The 25337-nt window shown below is 58.9% G+C and overlaps 1 protein-coding gene across 2 annotated transcripts in view; it reads right to left on the bottom strand.

The window, feature by feature from the left end:
* The window catches only part of CPNE2 (copine 2), a 46352-nt gene extending 22792 nt beyond the window's left edge, over positions 1 to 23560 (bottom strand). Inside the window, exons 1-6 of one of the 2 annotated variants that reach the window (XM_070611917.1) lie at positions 23329 to 23560; positions 7527 to 7738; positions 4979 to 5158; positions 3199 to 3273; positions 1233 to 1304; positions 48 to 131 (exon numbers count right to left, since the gene is read on the bottom strand). In XM_070611917.1, coding sequence (XP_070468018.1) covers positions 48 to 131; positions 1233 to 1304; positions 3199 to 3273; positions 4979 to 5158; positions 7527 to 7706 — 591 coding nt within the window. In that variant the 5' untranslated portion in view covers positions 7707 to 7738; positions 23329 to 23560. Of the gene's footprint in view, positions 1 to 47; positions 132 to 1232; positions 1305 to 3198; positions 3274 to 4978; positions 5159 to 7526; positions 7739 to 19198; positions 19313 to 23328 lie in introns of those variants that run through there. The other variant, XM_070611918.1, reaches the window with a different exon arrangement.
* Positions 23561 to 25337: the final 1777 nt, after the last annotated feature.

Raw genomic sequence — 25337 nt, 5'->3', positions numbered from 1 at the left:
GCTGCAGACCCACTGGCTGGGAGACCCCCGGGCCCCCAGGCACCCACCTCAGTCCTGTGGACCAGCATCCACTTGCCATCATCTCCTGGCTTATAAAACTCGAGAAATGGGTCTGACTTCCCAAAGAGATCCTGGAGGAAGCAGGAGGACGCGCGTGAGGGCGGCACAGCTCTGGCTCCAGATGGGAGCAGGGTGTGGCCCAGCCGCCTCACCCACCCAGCATCAGGGGTGGCAGCCGCGGGCAGAGCCAGCTGGGCCCCCTGCCCTCGACCTCCGCAGGGCTAAGCAAGAGGCCCAGGGCAGCCGCGGCCCCCGGGACCAACCGGCTCCCCCAGGAGAAGCCAGCCCATCCAGGGGCCCCAGAGCTTGTGCTGAGAGACCCTGAGACCTGGAGCCCGCGGGAGTTCCACCTGCAGCCTCTCAGATGGGGCACGACTTCCAAAGGGTGACTGTCCCCAGTGCAGGGGAGGCCCCCAGCAGGATGTGATTTCAACTTATCTTAGTGGGGATCTGAACAACTGAAACTATTCAGCACATTACAGAAAAGATATGATGTCCTCTAAAAAGCCATTTATTTAGGTTAATAAAGTGTCAAGCTAAAGAACCTACATTCAAGTGGGGGAGACAGAATTTAAAAAGTAAACAATACATGTTAGGCAGTAATTAGCGTTAAAAAAACAAGTAAAATATGAGGGAGTGGGAAATCAGGGACCACTGCAGTTTGAGGAAATGCTTCCCTGAGGAGGTGACATAAGAGCAAAGGTTTGATGGGGGTGAGAATACTCAGGGAAATGATCACTCCAGACAGAGGGAATAGCAAGTGCAAAGGTCCTGAGGCAGGAAGGTGTCTGGTATTATCCTGGGACAACGAGGAGGCTGATCTGGCTGAAGCAGAATGAAGGTGGGGAGAGTGGAAGGGGCGAGGTCAGGGGGTCAGGGGGCTGTGACACATCCAGTGGGGCCCCATTGGTTACTGCAAGGATCCTAGCACTTACACTAAATGAGATAGGGAGACCCAAGGAGTGGGTTTCCTGCCACGTCTTGAATACCTCTAAGTGAGGGAAAACTCACTACTCAGGGGTTAAGAGGTGGCCAGTAGAGCCCTGTGCTCTGGACCGGTCCCTGGGGGGTGATGAAGGTGGTGGCCAGAGCCCCAAGGCTAGGCCATGTGACCCTGGGGCTGAGGAGGGACACTGCTCCCTGGCGGAGAGCCCCCTCCGCTGCCGGCTCACCTTCTTGTCCAGCTTCCTGCCCGCCAGGCTCAGTGTGACGACCCGGTTATCCGACAGCTCCTGGGCCGCGATCTGTAAGGCCAGAGGAATGGGGGGGGGGGGTCAGGACATGCTCCTTAGTCCCCCCCGCCTCCTGACTGTGCCTCAGGAGTCAATTCTTCAGGGCAGGAGGGGGAAGAAGGGGAGAGTGCCAGGCGAACTCGGACAAGTCTCTCGTCTTCCCTAATTCCCAGTCTCCATCTTCTGGAAAACGCTGTAAACCATCTGGATATGAGGAACCAGGAACTGACCCCACAGGGCTCAGGAGAGGGGGCCATGGGATGGCGGGAGGACATGAAGCAGGGACCAGACTCGAGGGGTGATCTTGAGCCCTGAGGAGAGGTTCTGGGCCAGGGAGCCACCTGACAGGCCCCCTGAGGTCCCCAGTGCAGACCCAGAGAGCACAGCCACCTCAAAACCCCAAGGCCACAGGAATTCCAGCAACTTCACTATACAGCCAGGGAAAGGGAGGCCCGGGCAGGGACGGGAGCCACCTGAGCTCCCTCTGCGGTCCCATCGGCTCACACTGTCATCCATCCTCCAGGTCTTCCCCATCAGCCAGGGCCCTCTGGCCTCAGCCCAGCCAGGGACCGACCAGCTGGGTGACCCCGAGGCTGCCATCTGCCCTCTCTGGGCCTCTCTCACCCCCTCCCCACAGAGTGGCAGGCATAGCCCTCAGGCCAACAGCCACAGCGGGCTGCATCCTCTCTTGGCTGGGGCTTCCTCTCCCCCACACCTCTATGACGGCCTCCCCCAACAAGCTAGGCGACCCTCCAGAACCCCAGACAGAAGCCGGGCTGATGCCCCGCCCCCCTTCCTCTCCTCCGGCTGACACCTGCTCAGCGACCTGCAGGGCAGGTCCTATTATTGACCCCTTTTCACAGAGGAGGGACAGAGGCCCCTAGTGGAACCACTGGAAGTGCCAGAGGGGACGGTACTCGGGCTGGGTGGGGCCGGCCCGCAAGCTTCCAGGTGGACGGGGAGCCGGCTGGGGCGGGAAGGTATTTACATGGGAGGTTTCGAACTCCGAGAGGTGCGGGGAGGTTGGGAGGGGACATTCCGGGTGGCAGGAGCAGAGGTTAAGGGCCCGGGGTATATGCAGGGTATGCTAAGAATTCAGTGTGCCTTAACCCGGGTCATGAAGCGGGTAAAACACACCGAGGCAGGAGAGCGAGGTGGGGACTCCCGGGTCCCTCGGGCGGCGGGGTGTAGGGAGGTTCCAAGGCAGGGGGGTAACGCCCCGCACGCACACAGAGACCCCTCCGCCCTGGCACCGCCAGTTCCCTCCGGGGCAGCACACGGCTCCCAAGGGGACCGGCGACAAGCCAGGAGAGTCTGTCTGGCTGAACCGCCCCGGGGCGCTTCCTGTCTGGCTTCATTCGGTTCCCTGCTCTGTAAAACGAGGTTGCCCTGCCTTCAGGGAGGGTGAGGCCCGAGGAGGTCGGAGGGGAAAGGGCCTGCGCAGCACGGGCACCGCCGAGCATCGCGGAAATCATTGCGCCATGGGAATCGTTGCGCATCGCGGGCACCACCGCGCACCTCGGGCATCACCGCGCATCGCAGCCACCAGCAGAGCTCCGAGGAGCCAGGCGCTTCTGAACGACCCCCAGGGAGGACAGTCAGGGGCCAGTGCGGGGAGGGGATGCTGGGAGGGCGCTGGAGGCCTCCAGGGAGGAGTCGGAGCGCCCCTGCCCAGGGAGTAGGAGGCCGTTGGGGCCTCTGACAGCCCCCCTCCCCACAGCTTGGCAGCCCCCAATGCATCATATGCGGAGCCAGGAGCCCGTTGCTAAGAGACCTGTTGCTAAGTTGTAAGTTGGGCTTTTTACTCCAAACAAAGCTGGTGATTATCTGCCAGGCAAGAGGCCCATTGATGGAGGAAGGCAGCGGGCAGAGGCGGAGCGGGGGAGGGCGGGGAGGGGGCCAGTACCGTAATCAGGCCCTTCCCCGCAGGCTTGTCATTCATCAGCAGCAGAGGCCGAGTGATCTTCTTGCTGGAGACGATCTTCGGGGAGACAGGAGAGAGAGGCGCTCGTGAGGGATGGCGCGGAGGAAAATGCTCAACAGGCGCCCCTCACAGCTCGTGCTCCACGCCGGGAGCTGGCTAAACCTCCCGCGGTGCGATCCTCCTCACCGGAGGCAGACAGCAGCCTGCTAACCCCAGGGGGCGGCTGAGGAGACTGAGGCTCAGAGAGGTTAAGACACTCGCCCAAGGTCCCACAGCTGGGATGGAATCCGGGCAGTCCGACCCCCACCAACCTGGCTGCCCCCAGGAAAAGGCTCTTGTGAAGCTCCCGTTCTGGAGACAACTGTAGGGAGTGTATCCCCCTGTCTGCCCCCACAAGCCGTCCACAGCCGCCACCTTCCCTAGGGTCTGATCCCAGATGGAGAGGCTCAAACCCTGACTCCTGTGTGTTTCCACTGTTTGAAGAGGGAGGACATTCACACAGGGTTCAGCGGTCACTACAGCACAGAAAGGAGGAGTGGAGCATATCGTAAAGTCGCCCTACCCAGCCCCTGAACACCCCATTCCCACACGCAGCATAGGACCCCGCTTCTCCCGGAAAACGGCCATGTGTCTTTGTGCCGATATGAGCACGTTCCTATTCACCCGGGGCTGGTCTGTCTCCCCAGGCCACTCTCTGCCCTTCCCGCCTGCTCTGTGCCACTGTGGCTGCGTCACCCGCTCCCCCTGCCTCTGGCTTTCGGGGGTTCACCAATGGGGGCGCCAGCAGGAGCCGGGAGAGCCGGGGGGCACGGCTGGGCTGCGGTCTGGCAGGAGCTCTGCTGTTTGTCGCCGGCCTCAGCTGAGTCCAGGGCCCCCCCACGGCCACAGCTCTCGCCATGGCCACAGCGCTTCCGGTCCTGCCCCTCCCTCCAGGCTAGAGCGCGGCTTCCTGCCGGTGTCAGGCCCTGTGGCCGCCCCTCGTCCTGAAGCCTCTCCTCGGTCACCCTGGAGGGTGCAGCCCCGCGGCAGGGACCTGACGGAGCGCCCCGCTTCTTACACAGCTGTAGGGCCCCTGCTTTTCTCATTGACTGTCGCCTCTTGGAAGGCCCAGGGCATTTCAATCTCCACCAGGTCCTCTCAAAGCATTTCCCGCTTTATTCCCTCCCCAACCCTCCAGGCTGGGTGGTCATCATTAACTCGCTGACATGTGGGGACACTGAAGCCCAGAAGCAGGTGGGGCTTGCCCAAGGGCACATAGCTAGAAACGATGACTGGAACTTCTGTCGGGGGCTCCTAGCCCTGTTCCTCCCCCCATAAGCTCACCAAGGACTGAGCTGGATGGGGAAGTATGGCCCAGAGGAGGAAAGGAAGTTACCCAAGGTCACACAGCAAGCCAGCCTTGAAGTGGGACTACCAGGGGTGTCTTGGCTGCTGTCGGATGCCCCTACCCCAGGAAGCCAAGACCACGCTTCATCACTTCTAGCCATCAGAAGCTCTGGCCACGTGGGGTCCCCATTCCTGGGTGCTAACAACGGGCTGGCACTGTGCTCCATGTCTTCCGGTGGGAGCTCTTCAGCCGGGCCCCCAACCCACAGGCTACTCCCCCTTCCTGTGCCTGCCGGTCCCCAAGGCCAGGAAAACAGGGCCGGGGAACGCAGGGGGCAGGAGAGACTCTCCGAGGGGCCGCCGTGTCCCTGGGAGCGGGGTGAGGCCCGGGGGTGGGGGGGGGCCCGCCCCGCCCGCCTGCAGGAGGCCCGCTCACCGTGCCCAGGCTGCAGGAGAACTGGCCCAGGAAGTCGTGCTCGTCAAGCTGCGCGCTGGACTTGTCCTGGTCGAACAGGGCGAACTGGAGCTTCTGCACCTCCTCAAAGTGGTAGTCCAGCACAAACTTCTTGGAGAACGCGGGGTTGAGGTTGTTGACTGCGGTCTCCGTCCTGTCGTACTGGCAGAGGGGCAGAGGAACGAGGAACGGGAGTCAGGCGTTGGTTCCCCGCTTCCCGGGCTGCTGGACACCATTCTGCTACCTGGCTGAACACGTCTCTGTGCCGGGCACTCACAGCCAGTTAGTTACCTGGGTGGCTGAAGCGATTCTTACTCCCAGCTCACAGAGGAGGACACTGAAGCACAGAGAGGTTAAGTGACTTACCCAAGGTTGAACAGCTAGAGGGGCAGGACCAAGATTTGAACCCAGGTCTGACTCTAGCGCTCACGTTCTTAACTCTCTGGCCCTGGCTCCATACATACCCAGGTGCCAGGGTAAGAGCTCGGCCCTGTCCCTTCCTAGGTAAGTGACAGAGAGCAAGTCCCTTTTCCCATCTGGGCCTCGGTTTCCACTTCTGCAAAATGAAGGGATGTGACCATCTGTGGTTTTCATCCTTTATATTTTGGGAGAGCCCTTCATTCAGCCCACATTTTACATGGAAGCTGAGAGAGGACACAGAAAGAAGGAGGAGTGTTTATGGGGAGGTGGGGTCGGCCCCCCCCCACACCCCCCAGGCAGAGGTTGTGCCCTGTATAGAATCCTGGGATGTCAAAACTGGCAACCGTGCGGCCCCACAGCCCCCACCTACTGGGGAAGCTGAGGCTGGGTAAGGACAGGGCCGTGTACTGTGGGGCTGGGCCAGGAACCCCGCCTCTTGGTCTCGTGACACTGAGGCCCCAAACCGCGGAGTCTGGGTGATGGTCTATTCTGGGGCCGGGGCCGTGCTGACCTTCCTCCCGCCCAGTCCATCTCCAAGGGCTGGAGCAGCCGAGAGGGACGAGGTCCTGGCCTCGGGCTATTTTTAGCCAGGGTGGCCGGCCTGGGTGGGACAGAGGCCGTCAGGGGGTGGGGAATGCCATGAGTGGGGGCGGGGTGCCGTGGGGGAGGACGCCACTCGCTGAGGGGCAGCCGGGGGTGCCGGGGGCCTGGCAGAGGACAGCAGGGTGCTCCAGACCTGCCAGGTCTGGGGCTCCCCCCAGGAGGCCTCGGCTCACCCCATGTCCCACCTCCCACTTCTGGCTGCACCACCAATGCGCTGGGTGGCACAGCGGAGTCCCCACTGGCCCTGGACCTCCGTTTCCCCTCTGTAAAATGGGTCCGCAATCTCATCACCACCTCCTGGGCACGAGAATTAGGACCCAACGCCTGTGGAAACTCTGCGTGAACCACTGTGTGTCGAGTCGGATGCCCACTGCGGCCCAGTTAAATAACTATAAAAATAGATACATATTTTGGAAAATGTACACGCATGTAAAACTATCTGGAAGGCCAGATACCAGACGTTAACAGTCGATCTCCCCGATGGGCAGGCTCCCAACCGTTCTGATTTTTTTCTTTAGGTCTATCTGGATTTTCCAAATTTATTACGATGACTATAAACCCCTTTGGAATAGGAACCAAGCAATTTTTGCAACTTAACAGTGTAGATTTCTCAACATCCTTCCTCCAGCTCCGTCTCTCCCCAGCCCTCAGGACAAAGTCTGCCAGCGCAGAAGTCCTGGATGGAGGCACCATCCACATCCCCAGGTGGGGCTCTCCAAGATAGGCAAGGACAAAATCCTCAAGTCACAGATGAGGAGACAGGCTCAGGGAGGGACAGTCACTTGCCCAAGGCCACACAGCAGGGAGTGACAGAGCTGGGTCTTGGTCCAGCTCCTGGACCAGAGCCTGAATTCTCTATTTCTCTGTTCACTTCTCAATGTGTGTTCATTTAGGAATAAGTGTGGAAGGTTATTTAAAAAGTGGAAGCGGGGCCAGCCCGGTGGTGCAGCAGTTAAGTTCGCACATTCCGCTTCTCTGCGGCCCAGGGTTCTCCAGTTCGGATCCCAGGTGCGGATATGGCACTGCTTGGCACGCCATGCTGTGGCAGGTGTCCCACACATAAAGTAGAGGAAGATGGGCATGGATGTTAGCTCAGGGCCAGACTTCCTCAGCAAAAAGAGGAGGATTGGCAGCGGATGTTAGCTCAGGGCTAATCTCCCTCAAAACAAAAAAAGTGGAAGCAAGCATTTTGTAAAACTCAAGATTTTAACTAGCTATTATAATAATTTAAAATATTATGATATAAAACAACAAACATAAAATTGTATAATTATAAATAGAAATCTATGAATTATAATAACCTAAACACAAATATAATTATTTTAAGTAATTTTGTAAATATATTTTAAATAAAATTCAATTTGAAAAGCAACAATTTTCTAAATCACTCCCGGCCTACACTCTAACTCCATCCAAGGGCCTGACCAGAGGTCCCCGGATCCGGCGGGAGCCCCTCCCCAGCACCCCCACCTGCCACCCACTGCAGACGCACACGGTGGGGCCTCACCTCGATCCACCGGCCATTGTTCTCCGTAAAGAGGACACAGAAGGGGTCAGACTTGGAGGTGATGTCCCGGTCCAGCAAGTTCTGGCCACTCACCGACAACTCCACCTTGCACACGCAGTACTGGGAGCCCACGGGGGCGGTCCCCCGTGCTGGGGCACCCCCGCCCGGTGTGTAGGCCATGGGGGTCGGCGGCGGCAGCAGTTCCTGGCAGTCTAGGGGGAAAGGGGAGGGGGTCAGAGGGCACAGACATCAGCTAGTCCACTCCACCCTGGGGGGCGTCACCCCGACCTTCAAGATGTGCGTAGAGAGATGGAAGGAAAGGGGTGTGTGTCGGGGGGATAACACACGCCAAAGCTTGGAGGAAGGAGAAAGCAGGAAATGCATCAAAAAGGAGTCTCTGGTGGGCGTGTGTAGTTAGATAGACTCTGCTTTGGTCTGTCTTCACCTGTGAAATACACACAGGTGCAAGCTGTCCCTGTGAGATCAGCAACAAACCACAGCGGACGTGGGCATCAGAGACATTCCTTTTGCCAGGAAAAATCGGGGCTTCTCTGAGCAATTAACATGATGGTATATTGTGGCTGCAGTGGAGCATGTAATGGCTCAGGTTTCCCTCATTGCTTTGGCCACTAGGAAGCTCACTTCTGGTACTTTAACCAAAACCTGGCCTTGTTCATGGTCTATCTTGTTCGTCCTGTATCCCCAGCCTAAGCACAGTGACTGGTGCAAAGGAGACACTCAGGATATATTTGTTGAATAAAAAGAGGACAAGTGTATAAATCGATGAACACACAAACCCTCCACATCGCTCAGATGCTGCCTCGGTTGGTCTTAGTCCTCAACACAGAATTCATTCTTTCACCCGTACACGACTTCCCAAAGTTTCCACGCACTGGGCCTTACGTGCCCCCTCCACTGCCGAGGCTAATTACTGGCATTTGGTTACTTTCGGCAGTTCTGTTTTCCTCCAAGTGTGAGGTGTTCCTTCGGAGCAAGTGTGGAGAAACCCATCTCAAGGGGCAGAGGGGAGCTCTGAGTCCCAGCCGCAACAGGCCCTGCAGACAAGCCCTCTGTGCCTCAGTTTCCTCGTCTGTGCACAGACATCACAACACAGCCCGAGGGGACTCCCGTGGTCAGATCTTACCTCCCCCGGCGCATGTGAACCTAGCACAGATCCCACCTCTGCGTGGACGAGTCCAGCCCCCAGACCCTTACCCACAAGGCCAGGCTCCAACTCCTGGACTAGTACCTTGTGCCCTCCCTGCTGAGTGGGAATCTGGCCCTGCCCTGCCCAGAGGCAGGAGCGGAGGGGAGGGTCCCCCCGGGGACACGAATCCACCTTACTGTGCTTTGAGCACTGACCCCGCTGAGGCTGAGCACGTGGCTGGCACCGTGTCCCTAATCCTTGCTCCGTCTCGTCTCGAGAGGCAGGTGCTGACACGGCCCGTCTTCCAGAGACGCTGAGGCTCACTCACTCACTCTAGAGTGGGGACTGCGTGTCTAGCAGGTCCCAGGAAGCATGCCAGGCCCGGGACCCTCGGGGGAGGCTGCCGTCTCACCTCCCAGAGCTCTCGTTCCAGCCTGGCAGAGAGGTGGGCAGAGCTGCCAGGCCCGCGGGCTGGGGGCCCCCCCGATACGGAGGGGGGCTTATTCTGAGAGTGATGGAAGGCTCCGCGGTTCTAAGCAGAGGGGCGACATGACGCAATTTGTGTTTGTAAAGGCTCCCTCCCGCCCCTGCGGGGAGAAGGGACTGCTGGACTAGGAAGAGGCAGCGGGGGGGCCCAGCGAGGAGGCCGCTGTGGTCCAGGCAGGGAGGACCAACGCTGGGCCTGGCCCCTCCCCTGGCCCCCAGCCACAGCCCCCTCCCCAAGCACCAGCCTCGTACTGGGCAGACATGGCTGGTCTGCAAGAGGCCTGGGTGAGTGTGGGGCTGGCCCAGAGGCCCTTCTCCCCGTCCAGACACATGGTGCCCGGGCATGCCTGGCAAGGAGAGGTTCTGGACAGTGACAAAGCCAGCGCTCAGCCCCCTCCCTCCCACTGCCAGTCCCCAGAACCTCATTACAATCACACGGGCCCAGAATGTCAGGACAGCACTGCAATTTGCCTGCAGGATTTATTCTTGTCGCGTAAAAATCGGTTTCCACCAGAGGGGCTGGAGAAGTGCATTCCAGCTCGCTGTGTGCAGCTGGGTGGCCGTGCCAAGTGGGGGAGGGAGCGAGTCCTCGGCCAGGCAAGGGGGGCGGGCTTAGGGATGCCCAGTGGACATCTCGCTGCGGGGCTGAGAGAACACCTGTGTATGCTGACAACTCCCTAGAGGTTGGGTGGGGCATGACAGCCACCCCCCTTTTGCAGATGAGGAAACTGAGGCCCAGAGAGCAGAAGTCACCTGCCCAAGGTCACCCAGCCAGGAAACAGCAGAGGCAGGATGTGGGCTGGATCTCCAGACCCCCAGGCCAATGTGTCGCCTTCCGGCCCAGCGGGGGCACTGCCAAGCATGATGAGGAACGAGGACCTAGGTGGGGACAGCCGAGATCAGCCAGGCCAAAGGGAGCCTGAGGCTCAGAGGGCCCTAGTGAGCCCAAAGTCACCAGTTCCTCTGGGGTCACCCTGTGCCACCCCTGCATCTCCCATCATCACTGACGGGGTGGACTCCAGCTCACCCACCTCCTCTCCACCTCACAGGCCCCCTTCATGACATGCTGGATGTCATGGACCACCTGGGCCACCGTCCCCCTGCTGCCCAGTCAGACACATCTGTTTTCATCCTGAGGGGTGGCAGGCACACGTGCCCAGATTCACACACTTTCTCGTGCATGAACACACATGTGTGGTCACATATACACACATGCACACATGCCCCCAGATTCACAGACGGAAAGGCACGCGTGCCTACACACACCCCGGGGCCACTTCTCCCGGCCTCCGCCCTCCTCCGGTCCAAGCCACCAGCACGCTGCCCTGGGTTACTCACTAGCCTCTTCCCCCTCGCTGGCTCCGGCCTGGCTGAGGACACGGCCAGGAGGGCCAGGCCACAGGGGAGGGTCGGGCTAGGCTGGGTTCCTCGGAGCCCGCTGCAGCTCGACCTGGACCAGCGCACAGGCCCCGCTAGAGTGAGCGATGGGTGGGCAGGGAAGGGGCGCTTCTCCCCCAGCTGGGGGCATGTCCCTCATCCCAACTCACCCTCTGGCTGGAAACTTCTGGATGCCCGAAACGGGGAGCACATGATGTCTGGAGTCGGGGCGGGCAGGGGTCAGAGCGGGCCCCTCTGTGCCAGCCCGGCAGCGGGCAGGCGGGCCGGACCCTGAGGCCTGACGCAATGGAAAAAGAAACCACAGCTTAGGCTGGGCTGGGCCCCCTCCCCTCCTACTCCAGCAAGAGGGCTGCGGGCAAGGTGTCATTAAGGGAGGCCGGGCCTGCCATGCGCATCTGGCCGGGATGGAAACGCAGCCCCCACCCACCCCACAGGTAATTTGAGGTTTCAGGCTGGAGAGGGGCCCTGGGGAGCCAAGGCCTGCTCCCGGATGGTCCTGACTCCTGGCCCAGATGGACACAGGCCTTCTGGGGTGACCAGACCCCCAGGGAAGGAGCTAGAAGGCGGGGATACCCTTTTAGAGATGGGTTAACCGAGGCAAAGAGAAGGTAGGGCTTGGGAACTCCCATTCATTTATTCAACAAACATTTCTTGAGCACCCTGGGGCTACAGCAATGAACGAGAAGCAGAGGCTTCAGCCCCTACAGGGTCCACTGGCCCCAGCTCCTAAGACATCTTGCCCATTAGGCAGAAGGACAGGATTTGGAGCCTGGCGCTGAGCCACAGGTCTAGAACATTCTGGTTTTAGCCAGAAACCTAGGACTCCATCATCCTTGACCTCTCTCTTGCTGTCACCCCCCATATCCCACTGCTGCTGCTGATTCCACCCCAAGTTGCACCCAGCATCATCCTCCTCTCCCCACTTCCACTGCCTTGGCCCGGCCTGGCCCCCATCATCTTGTGCCCAGCCATGCACTGGCCCATAACAGGTCCCACTGATGCCACTCCAGCTCCAACTCTCTCCTCCACACCAGAGCCAGAGGAACGTGCCAATCAGATGCTACAGAGCTCTACCTGAAAATCTCTCAGTGGCTTCTCCTTCCAAGGGAACCCAAGCCTCCCCAGGCCGACAGGGCCCCACTTGACCTGACCTGAGCTCATGCCACCCTCCCCCTTGCTCCTGCTGCCCCAGCTACACTGGCCTCCTTCTGCTCTGCAAATATGCCAGCCTCTCTCCTGTCTCAGGGCCTTTGCACTTGCTATTCTTTGTGCCAGAAATGCTTTTCTTCACATGACGGGTCTAGTTGTCAGCTTAATGTCACCTCCTCAGAGGCCTTCCCTGGTCATCCAGCTAATGTAATCTCTGTCTCAGCCCCACACTCTTTCCTTCACATATCATTGTAATGTACACTCATTTTACTTGCTTGTCTGTTCACCTTGTGTATTGTCTGTCTGCTCCCCCAGAACGTAATTTCCATGAGGGAGAGATCACCACTGTTTCCCCGGCATCTACAGCAGCATCCGCACGTAGTGAGTGCTGAATAAATATATGCCAAGCAAACGAGGGAGGGAGGGAGCCCACCAGGCAGTCTCTTTAATCTGCAGCCCCAGAAAAATCACAGCCGCCTGCCCCGCATATGTCACTTGAGAGATCGCAAGGCTGCTTCTCAAACTCTGGACCCTTGTCGCTGCTCCAAGAGGCCAGCAGGAGAGGGGCTCATGTTGCACTTCACAGGGGTGGAAACGGAGGCCCAAGAGGGGGCAGCAGCTTTTCTGAGCCAGGGAAAGATGGTGCTGAGGCCAAGAGCCACGAGTCCATCCTTCTGCCTACCGTTGGTCCAGCGGCTCAGGACCCAGGAGCCGGGCTGTGCACCCCACCGTGGGGAGGAAATGCCAAGGTGGCCGAGGGTCTCAACCCAAGATGGGCTGTGACTGGGAGACACCAGGAGAGGAGGCACAGGGGGATGGATGGCTGAGGGGGAGACGTGGAGACCCCGACGGGATGGAAGGGGAGGGAAGGGCAGGCCCTGCGGCCAGGATGGCAGCATGGTGTGCCATCTGGAGAAGCATGTTCAACTTGATAGTTGGAAAATGAAAAAGGAAGTTGTGTTCAGTGCCAACTGTAGGAAGTAACACTCTACAAAGTCCTGTTGGCGGCAGTAACAAGGACAGGGGCTCAGTCCTCTGTTCAGTCCCATGCCGCAGTTAGGAGCACAGACCATGAACTCAGACAGCCTGGCTTTGAATCCTGGCTCTGCCATTTACCTGCTGGGGGACCTCAGGCAAGTTACTTAACCTTGCTGGTCTCAGTTTCCCCCCTCTGTAAAATGGGGACAATGAGAGCGCTTTCATGGGGTATGGGGAGGATTAAGTACGGTGAAGCCCTTGGAGCGACACTATGTGGCTTGTGGTATTCCTGCGATTCCCATGGCTGGGGTGGGAAGGGAGGGCAGATCAAACCCGAGAGGTGTGTGAAGTATCTGGTTTATGTAAAGGGGGCACGAGTTAAAACCGGTTGAGAAACAGGGCTCCAGGCTCTGCTTCTCAGCTGGCAGACACAGTGCAGGAACGCCAAGGGTGACCTAGGTGGTGGGTGGGATGCTGGGGAGGGAATAACAGCTTGGCCCCACACCCACATGCCCTCTAAGGTGCTCCACTCTCAGGCAGAGGCCTCCGGGACCCTCAGGGTAAATCCTGCTCAGGGGGCTCTAACCACCGGCAGCAGAGGCTCCGGGGGTGGCCCCAGGCTCTCAGTCCTCCAAGTGTGGTTCCTGGATGCAGAATGCAGCATCCTCGGCCCCGCTCCAGACCTGTTGCATCAGAGTCCCTGCATGGCACTTATCAGCCTGTGGGGTTTTTTTTAAAGATTTTATTTTTCCTTTTTCTCCCCAAAGCCCCCCGGTACATAGTTGTATATTTTTAGTAGTGGGTCCTTCTAGTTGTGGCATGTGGGATGCCGCCTCAGCATGGCCTGATGAGCGGTGCCATGTCCGGCCCCAGGATCCGAACCAGCGAAACCCTGGGCCACCGAAGCGGAGTGCGCGAACTTAGCCACTCGGCCACGGGGCGGCCCCTATCAGCCTGTGTTTTAACAAGCTGTCCAGGTGACTCTGCGGTGGGCTTAAAAGTAGGTGGGACACCTTGTTAAAATGCAGATTCTGGGGGCCGAGTGGTTAAGTTTGCACGCTCTGCTGCTGTGGCCCAGGGTTTTGCCCGTTTGGATCCTGGGCGCAGACATGGCACCGCTTGTTGTGCCACACTGAGGCGGCATCCCACATGCCACAACTGGAAGGACTCGCCACTGAAATGTACAACTATGTACTTGGGGGACTTGGGGAGAAAAAGCAGAAAAAACAAAAAGAAGATTGGCAACAGTTGTTAGCTCATGTGCCAAACTTTAAAAAAAAAATGCAGATTCTGATTCAGCAGGTAGCGGAGGGCCCTGAGAGTCTGCATTGCTAACAAGCTCCCAGGTCACGCTGAGGCAGCCCATCTGAGACAGCATGTTGCACTGACCCTAGCCCGGAGGTTGCACTATGGCCACCTGGTGGCTGGCCCCACCCCAGATGCCTCTGGTTTAGCTCACACTGGGCAGAATGAGGCAGATGTCATACTTGGTCCCATGCAAGCCCGGCCAGCCTCACACACTGAGTTCCCGGCCAGGTCTCAGCAGACCCCTGAGTTTGCAACCTCTGGTCTAGACGGTGACACTTTGGTAGCTGGAACCCTCAGCTAACCAGAGGCCCGGTCCTCACTGGCTCTGGCGGCTGCATTTACCGACTTTTCAGGGTTGGAACGGGTCTTGAATGCGTCCAGATCTAAGCTGCATTCTTCACCCCATTTCCCAGATCAGAAGCTCCAGGAAGACAAATGGCAACTGTATTAGTCAGGGTTCTCCAGAGAAAACAGAACCAATAGGCGACCTCTAGAGAGAGTGACAGATTTCTTTTAAGAAATTGGCTCATGCGATTGTGGGGGCTGGCAAGTCCACAACCTGCAGGACAAGACGCAAGGCCGGAGATTCAGGTAAGAACTGACATTGCCATCTTGAGTCCAAACCACAGGGCAAGCCAGGCAGGGGAAACTAGGCAAGAGTTCGGTGTTGTAGTCTTGAGGCCAAATTCCTTTTTCTTGGAGAAACCTTAGTCTGTGCTTTCAAGGCCTCCAACGGATTGGATGAGGCCCACCCAAATAATAGAGAGTAATTTGCTTTAATAAAAGTCTGCTGATTTCAATGTCAATCACATCTGAAAATACCTACACAGCAACGGCAGGCTGGGGTTTGATCAGACAACCGGCCACCACAGTCTAGCCAAACTGACACTTAAAATTAACCATCACAGCAAACTTTAGGTCCTAGGAGACGTGCCAGGGGCAGGAAACCACGGTGCTGGGGCTGGAGTTCTGGGCCAGCCCTTCCTTACTGCGGAAGCGGGGAGGGCCCACCCCCGACCCGGTCAGCTGGGAGGGAAGGGAGATGAGCGACTGTGCTGATGGAGAAATAATAAAACAGGAGTCCTCATAACGCCGGCCCCAGGCCCTGGCCGAGTGCATGATGGACTTTAACTCCTACAGCTTCACAACGTCCTCGAGTGAGGTGTCATCACCCCCATTCTCCAGACGAACAAACTGAGGCTTGGAAGGATTTGCACTCCACAACCTCTGCTAATACGACTCGGGACAAGTCATCTGGTCTTTCTGAGTCTCAGTTTCATTTTCCTTTCCTTTTTTTTTTTTGTGTGTGTGAGGAAGATTGGCCCTCAGCTAACATCTCTTGCCAATCCTTCTCTTTTTGCTTAAGGAAGATTGTTGAGGAGCTAACATCCGTGCCAATCTTCCCCTATTTTGTATGTGGGATGCTACCACAGCATGGCTTGATGAGTGATGTGTAGGTCTGTGCCCAGGACCAGAACCAGCAAACCCCAGGCCGCCAAAGTGGAGCATGTGAAATTAACCTCTGCACCACCGGCCAGACCCCACAGTTTAGTTTTCTTATCCATCAAACGGAAATTACAAAATGCCTGACACACTGTAGGTGCTGGCCGCAAAAAAGAAAAACCTCTCGGGCTGGCCCAGTGCTGTAGCGGTTAAAGTTTGCACATTCTGCTTTGGCAGCCTGGGGTTCGCCAGTTGGGATCCTGGGTGTGGACCTACACACCACTTGTCAAGCCACGCTGTGGCAGGCATCCCACATATAAAGTAGAGGAAGATGGGCACAGATGCTAGCTCAGGGCCAGTCTTCCTCAGCAAAAAGAGGAGGACTGGCGGCAGATGTTAGCTCAGGGCTAATCTTCCTCAAAAAGAAAAAGAAAAACCTCTCAGGGGCCCACCCTGTGGCCGAGTGATTAAGTTAGCGCGCTCTGCTTTGGCAGCCCAGGGTTTCACCAGTTCGAATCCTGGGCATGGACATGGCACCACTCATCAAGCCATGCTGAGGCAGTGTCCCACATGCCACAACTAGAAGGACCCACAAGTAAAAATACACAACTATGTATTGGTGGGCTTTGGGAGAAAAAGGAAAAACAAAACCTTTAAAAAACAAAAACCTCTGCGTGGCTCCCTGCCATTCTCAAACTCCCTGACGTAGCCCCCACACTTCTGGCTCCAGCTATGCCATTTACTACAGAGTTCCAGGAATACTTTTTCATGCCCCCATAATCTTGCACATGCTGTTCCCTCTGCCTGGATTGCCCTTCCCCCTTCATCACTTGGCTCTTTCATGGTTCAAATTCAGCTCAGCAAAACCAATTGCAACCAATACTCCTCTGCCCTCCCCCTCCCCGGGATGGCCAAAGGAAAAAAGGCTGACAATACCAAGTGTCAGCAAGGATGTGGAGCAACTGGATCTCTGCGATGTCGCCAAGCGGAGTGTAGATTGGTATAACAGCTTTGGAGAAATGTGTGGCAGTGTCTACAAAAGCTAAATAAACGTGTGACCCAGCAACGCCCAGCAGACATGTGCACGTATGTTCAGCAAAAGACATACACACAAGAACTTCCATAACTTCACTGCTCGTAACAGCCCCAGACTGGAAACCCCAAATGCCTATCATCAGGAGAAGATAAATGGTGAACGTCCACGCAAGGTACTGCACTGCCACGAGCAGGAAGGAGCACAAGGGGACCAACAATGAGGGGTCTCATGAATATGCTGAGCAGAGGAAGCCAGAGGCAACGAATACGCCATCCTGTATGATTTCATTTATCAGAAGTTAAACACAAGCAAAGCTAATCTACACTGCTGGAGACCCGGAGAGCGGGGGTCGGGAGGGGTGTCAGTGGCCGGAAGGGGGCACCTGGGGGCTTCGGTGAGGGTCACGTTCTGTTTCTCCGTCTGGGTGCTGCTAACACAGATGTTTTCGGTTTGTGAAAGGTCACCGGGTTGTACATGTGGGGCATCTGCTCTATTTTGCAGGCGATGCTTCAATAAAATGTTCAGAAAACAACTGGGGGACTCCTGTACAAAGCCGCTCCTGAGCCCCTCGTCCTCGAGGGGAAGCACTTACATTGTCACCATATTGCAACCACCGGCTTAGGAAATGTCACCCTCACTTGAGCTTAAAGATGGGACCGGGTCTTATTTCCGTCTCTGTTGTTCCCGGAACAGGGAGGCACAGGATGGGAGCTCCACACACGTTTGTGGACAGTGAGGAGGGGAAGGTGAGGGAAAAAGGATACGCAGCATCCTGGAACTGTAGAAGCCTGGGACTACAGAGTCACAGAATCCCAGGATTTGGGAATCATGAGTTCTCTGAATCTGAATGGAAAGGCCCTGAAGTTTATCTGGTTCCACCTTTGAGGCCCAGCCCCAACACCCGAACGTCGCCCAGCCCTGGTTCTGGGGGCCGTTCCCGCACGCCCACTGTTGCAACGCCGGGGGGAGGAGCCCCTAGAGAGCAGGCTGCCGCTCTCGGCAAAGTGGGGGCAGCATCTCGACACAGTGACTTCCCTACCTGAGCTGAGGCACCGGCTGCCGTGCTGGAAGTTACCGCACCCCGAAGGGCAGCCAGGCAGCCAGGCCACTACAGGGATAAATATAGCTGCAGCCAGCACGCAAGAGGCTGCAGCACGGTCGGCCCGACGACCACACAAATAGGGGAGGCTGTTCTCTGCAGCCCCTGCCTAACTACTAAGCTCTGGCCCCTGGGGGAGGGCCTCCCTTGGGCCCCCAGACCCCTGGTTCAGCTCAGCCTTGCACTGAAGGGCTTGGCCTTGGGGTCTCCCCAGGCTGTCGTCCCAGGGCTGGCCCCGCAGGGTGAGGGGGCTTCCTCCCTCCCCCCGGAGATCCAGGCCCTGGGTTCAGTCCCACAGAAGCCACCCCTCCCTTCCAGGTCTCCTCTCCATCTGCAAAGTGCAGCTGGCGGTGCCCTGCCCTCCCGTCTCCGGGAATGCACTATAGGATGGGTGTGGACATACTCTGGGATGCAGACAGTACTTCAGGGATCTTGGGATGGGTCTGGCCAGGCTCAGAGGGTTGACCAAGCTCATGGAGGGAGGAGGGCATGGTGACAACGACCACAGGTCAAAGTCGTTCCAACTTGGCTTCACTCAAAGAGGACTGTGGGGCAGCGTCAGAGACTGGCGCACAGGCCAGAGCCCTACCCACCCAGGGGACTACCACAGGGAGAGTAGGAGACAGGGGCTCCCAATTCTGTGTGAACTCCCGGAAGTCCCTTCCCCTCCCTGCGCCTCAGTTTCCCTACCTGTCAAGGGCTGGGGCTCCTTCCAGCTTTGGGGAATCTACAAATGCCCCTCAGTCTTTGCTGGGCTGCTCCGGGCTTCTGGTCCCCACCTTCTGCCCAGAAACTCTGGGCTGACAGGGCCTGAGAAGTCATCTGGATTCACCCAGTGCCTGAGTCGCCTGTGGGTTCCTACAGTGGCTGGGCACCCCGCTCCATCCGTCTGCCGATGGGGCTCCCCCCATCTTTTGTTAGTGGCTCCTTGCCGTTCAGTGCTTTCATGCGGCCCACCCACACGCTGCCACACTGAAGAGGCGCCGCCCGGCCCTTCTCATCTAGACAGTGGGGAGGGGCCTCACTGAGCCTCAGTGCCCAGGCCCAGGCCCTCCTCAGCAAATGCTCCTGGCCAAGGACATCACCATCTGCTCTTCAGTGCTGGTCCCGGTTCCCAGGAAGTCTTTGCTTTGGAGACGGAATCAGAGCCCTGACCGAGCTCTTCCTGTGTACCTGGTCTTGCTCGGAGGGTTGCATCCGTGCACTCAGGCCTCCCCACAAGCCCGGGAGAGATGGGCGCTGCTACTACCACCCCATCTGACAGATCAGAGAGCTGAGGCACAGCAAGGTGATGTAACCTGCCTGTGAGAAATGGAATTGTGTCCCCCCAAAAGAGATGTTGCCATCCTACCCGCCAGCATCTCAGAACGTGACCTTATTTGGAACCTGGGTCATTGCAGACGTGATTAGCTGAGACGAGGTCACACTGGAGAAGGGTGAGCCCAACATGACTGATGTCCTTAGGAGAGGATGATGTGAAGACACGACAGAGGACAGCCCTAAGAAGGAGGCAGAGACGGGGGCGATGCTGCCCCAAGGCAAGGACTGCCGGTGGTACCAGAGGCTGAAGAGGCAGGAAGCACCCCCCCCACCAAGAGCCGTTAGAGGGAGCATGGCCCTGCCCTCACCTTGGATTTAGACTTCCAGCCTCGGAACTGTGCGAGAAGACATCTCTGTTGTTTTAGCCCTCCAGTTTGTGGAACTCTGTCACAGCAGCCCTGGGTCACCAATACACTGCCCAAGGTCACTCAGCTGGTCGGCAAACCAGTCTGAAACGAGGCAGCTCAGCTCCCTGAGTCCTCACCCTCGGGGAGGAAAAGGACTGTTACCCCAGAGCTCGGCTCTTACCCAACACAGCATAAGGTAAGAGGGGCGTGACTCGGAAAGATGGTGGGGGCCCAAAAGGAGGGAAAGGCTGGATGGCATCAGCTGGGAGCTGAGCACGTTCCCTCCTGTGTCGTGGGGAGGGGACAGCCAGGGCACAGCGGGGAGGCCAGATGCCCCCAGCTCCTGATGAGACTCTAGAGAGCTGGGTCATGGGGACAATGGGCTCTTGGAAAACACTAGGCATGTTCCCACCACAGGGCCTTTGTGTGTGCTGTTTCCTCTGCCTGGGACCCTCCTCCCTTGGTCATTCATTCAAAAATATCCACCGAGCACCTGCTGGGCACCAGGCAGGCTGGGATCCAGCCGTGAATGAGAGACCAATAATGTAACAGCTCGAAGGGGCCTCCCGGGCCCTGGGCACGCCGCCCCCATCTCATTCACTCCACCCTGCCTCTTTCTCTGTAGGGCATTTTCCACTCGCAGAATTTCCCTGCTTCTCTGTCATTTGCTTGCCTCACTCTGTCCCCCGACTCCACTTGGAGCTCCACAGCTGTAGCCCCAGCTTCAGCACAGTGCCTGGCCCAGAGGAGCGGCTCAGTAAGCAGTTGTTGAGTGACAACCGATGGCTGCACAATGAGGGAAGTCCTCGTGGAAGGCGGGGACCCAAAGCCACAGGCGCAAGAGGAATCACCACATCTGTGCACAACCCTCCTCAGTGTACAAGCCCTTTCACAGCTGCCCAAAGACCCCCAGGAAGAAAGCGGTGGGAAGAGCCCTGGTCCAAGGACGCCCATTTCCTAGATGAAGAAACTGAGGTCTGAGGGGTTAGGAGATGTGGCCCAGCCACACGGGGAATGGGGGCCCCTCCCCAGCACACCTCACTTTCTGGGCTGGCGGGTGGTGGCAGCCAGGGATGCCCCGCCCTGGGCGGCAGCCACCATGCCCACCTCTCCCAGTCCTTCAGTGCAGGCCAATCCCACCGTCTCCCAGACACACGCCTTCCCCTGTGCCCTAGGCCAGCATCTGTCGCTCCTGCATAGCACGTCCACCGCCCTCTGACGGTCCCCTACTCAGCACGGCGAGACAGGGATCCCTCCAGAGACCCCACAGGGCGAGCGCATGGTTCTTCCAGGCTCCATCGCCGGACATCACAGACCCATCTAACAGGAGGCCACAACGAGGGGTCGATTCGGTGTGAACGACACTTATGGACCTTTACTGAGCACCACGCGAGTGCAGGGAAAGAGCCCCGAACAAGATGGACACTGTCCCCCGCCTCTGCCGAGCTGACACTCTTTGCGGAGGAGGCAGATAATAAGCTGGGACACCGATGAATAAATAAGACGACTACAGAGAGTGGCTAATGCCCGAGAACAGTCACGCTCGGTGACGTGAGAGTGAGGGATCAGTGACCAGTCCCATCTCAGACCCTGGAGGAAGGCGCGCACGGCGCCGGTGGAGAAACGCTCCGGGACATGGAGCAGCACAGTGCCCTCGGCCACATCACGGAATGGAGGCCGGGTGGCCCGGCGAGGGCAGAGGACACTGGGCTGGGAGCCGGAGGCACCTCTGACTCCCGCTGAGTCCTCAGGCACCGTGAGCCCTCCGGGGACCGGGACGGGAACATGACTCCCCTCAGGACCCCACATCCTCCCTCTGGACAATGGGGGCGGGACATGATCGGCACCTTCTCCAGTTGCTGCCTGCAAGATCCCAGAGTGACCAAAGAGCCCTTCCTGTGTCCCACAGGGGGCCGGGCAGGAGGGGACGAAATCCCCCTCTGAGGCCACATTCTCCAAAAGGGAGGGGACTGGATTCCCGAGGTGACTGCCCCGACTCCGCAGCCTCAGTGAGGGATGGAGGAGGGGAGAGGGAGGGAGACCTCCATCAGGCAGATGGGACCCTGGCCCTGCGCTGGGGGCTTCTCCGGAGGGGACCTTGCCTGGCGACAATGCTCCCTGCTCTGGCAGGAGTGCAGGAATTCTTAGAGAACTCTCCGGTTTTCTGTCACACCTTAGAGCCTGCTGAGGCCAGCCCGAGGTGGGAGCAATGGGAACACTGGACTGCATCTACCCCCATGGTGTTCTCCTTGGCCGCCACAACCTTCCTGCTCAGGCCCTGCCCCTCGAACAGCCCAGAAGTCCGACATTCGGATTCTGAGGCTCCTCTCTCCAGGGAGGAGGTGGGAGAGGGAGAAACAGGCTGGCCTGAGAAAACCCCAGAAGGAGTCCTAACTCACCACCCACATCAGGCTCGCTGATACTCCCGTGAACAGCAATAACGATGGTTAGAAGACGCTATGATGATGACATGAAAGATGATAAAGGTATACGGGTATTGTCCTCGAGACCCTACAGGAACAGAAACGGAGGCTCCATCTCCGGCCCTCTTCTCTGGGAGGGAGGTCTCTTGAAACACCGCCGTTCATGGAGTGCACCCTGCTTTGCAGAACACCTGCACCCGTTCCCCACTTCCAGGCTCCCAGCAGCCCTGTAAACTGGATGGTGTCATAGATTGCTTCCTTTTACAGAAGGAAAAACCCCAGAACCCAAGGGGTGACAAGCCACGCAGAAGGGAGTGGCAGAGGGCAAGGAGCACCCAAGTGTCCACGCTCATAGCCTCCGGTTCTTCCAATGGCGAAACCTGTCTGGGTGACCTCTCCCATTCCGGCCAGTTATGTCACCTGCCTGGGGCAGTCCCAGAGCTCACTGGGCCCCAGGCCAGAGGGACTGCAATAAGACCACTCCTTCATGTTTGCACCCAGCCTCCAGCGCACAGGCCCTGGATGATCAGCCCATTTTACAGATGAGGACCTGCAGGCTCAGAGGGGAGGAGGGTCTGGGCCCGGGGTCCACTGCTTGGTGGGTGTTGGGACCAAGGTCTCCCAAAGCTCGCCATCAGAGCTGGCCACTGGCAGGAAGGTTACAAGCCCACACCCCTAGGCCAGTGAAAACTAAGGGCAGAAAAACAAAGGGCCTCTGAGATAATTCTCCCAGATGCCTCGTCCTTGTCACTTCCCTCAATACACCTCAGGGCTGGGGGAGTCACAGACACCAAGATGAACCCCCATCTAGCCACGGGAGCCCTGGGTTCCAGCTCCACCAGTGACCTTGGCCAGTCACAGCCCCCTTTGAAGGCGCCTCTTCCCCAAAGAAAGCCTGGTCCAAATGGAAGTGGGGGCGGCGCTGGGGGATGGGAAGGGAAGAGAAGACGGGAGTGAGACCCCTCTGTTCTCAGAGAAGCGGCGCTCCAGATGAGCGGGAAGAAAGAGGCGGCCTTGCTCTCTCTCTCTCTCTCCATGCCCCCGCCCCAAACACACAGGTGCCAGACAGCTTTTGTGAGAAAAACTAGTTTGCAAACACACTTCGACTTCTGGGAAGCTGCCCAGCTCCACTCCCTCTCTCTGCTCGCTCTTCCCGCCTGGGAGCTGGCTCTTGAGCCCTTCCCTGGGGCAGAGGGTGGGGTGGGGAGAGGGAGCGTGCTGGGGGATTGGGAGTAGGGTAAGGGAGCGAGGAGAGGGGCCCCAGCCTGCCTGCCAGAAGCCAGCCAGACCTCGTCTCCAGCAGCTGCGATGGTGGCGGGGACTCCACCTTCCGAACGTCCCCAGGCTCACTCGGGGCAAATGGGGGGTCCCTAAAACAGCTGGGCTCGGATCCCCAAGGGCGCCACCCTCCACCCTCCTCCCGCACCCCGCCGGCTTTCCCCCCTCGACGGTCCGGGCGAAGGCGGGGCGCCCCCGCGTGGCCGGGTCGGAGCTGAGTCACCCAAGCACCAGAATCTGGGCGCGCGCCGGTGGCGCGGGCTAGGGGCGCCGCAGCCCCCCGCCCAGGGGGAACCCAGCTTCCTTCCAACCCTCCCCTGGCGCCAGAAGCCGAGCCCCAAGGCCGAACTTGAGCCCTCACGCCAGGGCGCCCCGCCCGGCCCCACTCACCGCGGGTCCCACGGGCGCCGCCGCCCTCACCGCGCGGATGCCGCTGCGCGCGCGCGGGGCCGCCGGGGCATCGCCGGCGCTCGCCTGCTCGGCCGGGCCCGCGGGCGCGGGAGGGCTCAGGGCGCTGCCCGCGCGGCCCTGCCAGCTCGCGTGCGCTCCCAGCCGCGCGGAGTCCGGTCCTCCTCCGGGCCGGGCGGGCAGTGGCGGTGGCGGCGGCTCGGGCTCCTCCCTCCGGCCGAGGGGGGCGGGCGTGGGGAGGGAAGCAGGGAGACGAGGCGGGCGCTTCCTGGAGGGGCGAGCGCTCCGCACGGGCGGAGCGGGGGCGCTGTCCCGCCCGCTGCCCGCGCCCCCGAGCCCGCGGCGGGCGCGCCTGGCGCTCGGGGCTCTCGGCGCCGCGGGGGCCGAACGTTCGAGGCCGGAATCCAGGGTCCGAACGTGCCAGGCTGGAACTCCGCGGATCGAAGGCCGCTGGTTCGCACCTTCCCCAAGACGGTGCCGCAGGAGCCTCGGGGGCCCCCGACTTCCGAGCACCGGGCGCTCAGGGCCGCGGACCCGGGACCCCAGGGGTGGGCTCCGCCGGGACCTGCGGGGCCCCGGGGCGCTGCCTGCGGCCCCGACCCCGAGAGCCGATGGGCTCGCGCCGCGCCCTCGGGGCCGCACCGCAGGGCTGGGTTCTCAGCGGTGCTGGGCTGCGCTAGGACCGCAGGGTGTTCTCTCGTTTTTTGGTTTTTTTTTTTTCAATAGTAAAAGAGCCTGGCATTTTCTTGCCGCCAGAGACTGGAAAGATGACACATATTTCTCTGACAGAAACGATAAAATAAAGACAGTTCGAACAGTGCCTGGGGCTAGTCAGCGGGAGGGCGGTTAGGCGGGTCCTTGAGGCCTGCGTGGCGCGGAGCCCCCCTTTGACAAAGATCTCCTTTTCCCAAGAAGAGGCACCGATTCTTAAGAAATGCGTTTGTCGCTGGGCGCTCGGTGGTACTGATGCGCCCTCCCCCTAAAATTCAGTGCCTCAAACAGCTAAACCTCATTTAACCAGATTGTGGGGCCGGAGCTGACCCGGGGGTCTCAAGGTCACGTCCGAAGCCCTCAGCCGCGGGGCTCAAGGACTACGCCAAGCCAGAGTTAAGGCCCAGCGCTTGGGCTGTGGGTCTTGTGCTCCAGGGTGGTGAGGGTTAACTGGGAGATTCTGGTGCAGCCTGCAGCCACTCTGAGTCACTGGCACTTTGCAGCCTCGGAGGGGAGGACACTAAACAACCCCAGGGCTCTGACTGTGTTCTCCTCCTGCCTGTCCCCCATGCGTCCTTTGTCTCTCCAAGCTCTCCTCAGCTTTCTCCCAATGAAGTCCTCAAAGACCTCAGCCCAGCTGTGGGGCAAACCAATCTCTAGGCATTCTGAGACCCAGCTCCAGCCCCTCTTCCTCCAGGAAGCCTTTCCTGATTGATCTGGCCGCCGGAATCCCTCTCGTCTCCTTGCTCTAGAGCCGGAGAGCCGGGCATTGGGATGGACAGTGGTGAAGCCGAGCAGAAAGTCCCTCCTCTCAAGGTGCTCGCTTCTCGGGGACAAGACCAGGCAGTCATATGACTGCATGACAAGTGCAAAGGCTGGAGGCTGGGTGGCACAGAAGACCCCACTCAGCCACAGGCGTCAGCGAGGCTTTCTCTAGTGGACCTGCAGGATGAGCTAGTTGGGCTAGTTCCTGCCAAAGGGGAAGAAGATACTGGATCCCTGGTCAAGCGGACAAAGGCCCAGGCCACAGCAATTCCACTCCTGGGTATCTACCCAAGGGAAATGAAGATGTGCCCGCACAAAAACTTGTGCTCAAACGTTCACTGCAGCATGATTCAGAACAGCCGACAAGTGGGAACAACCCACAGGTCCATCCGCCAAAAAATAGACCAACAAAATGTGGTCCATCCACACAGCTGATGCACGCGTGTCCCGTGGTCCCACCACCAGCATCTTTACCGCAGATGTCTTTGCCGCAAGCATTTTCACTGCATAGGCAG

The sequence above is a fragment of the Equus przewalskii genome, chromosome 3 (assembly GCF_037783145.1).
Source record: "Equus przewalskii isolate Varuska chromosome 3, EquPr2, whole genome shotgun sequence".
Classification (NCBI taxonomy): Eukaryota; Metazoa; Chordata; class Mammalia; order Perissodactyla; family Equidae; genus Equus; species Equus przewalskii.
The sequence above is the reverse complement of the archived record's forward strand: the minus strand, read 5'-3'. Positions and strand labels throughout refer to the sequence as shown.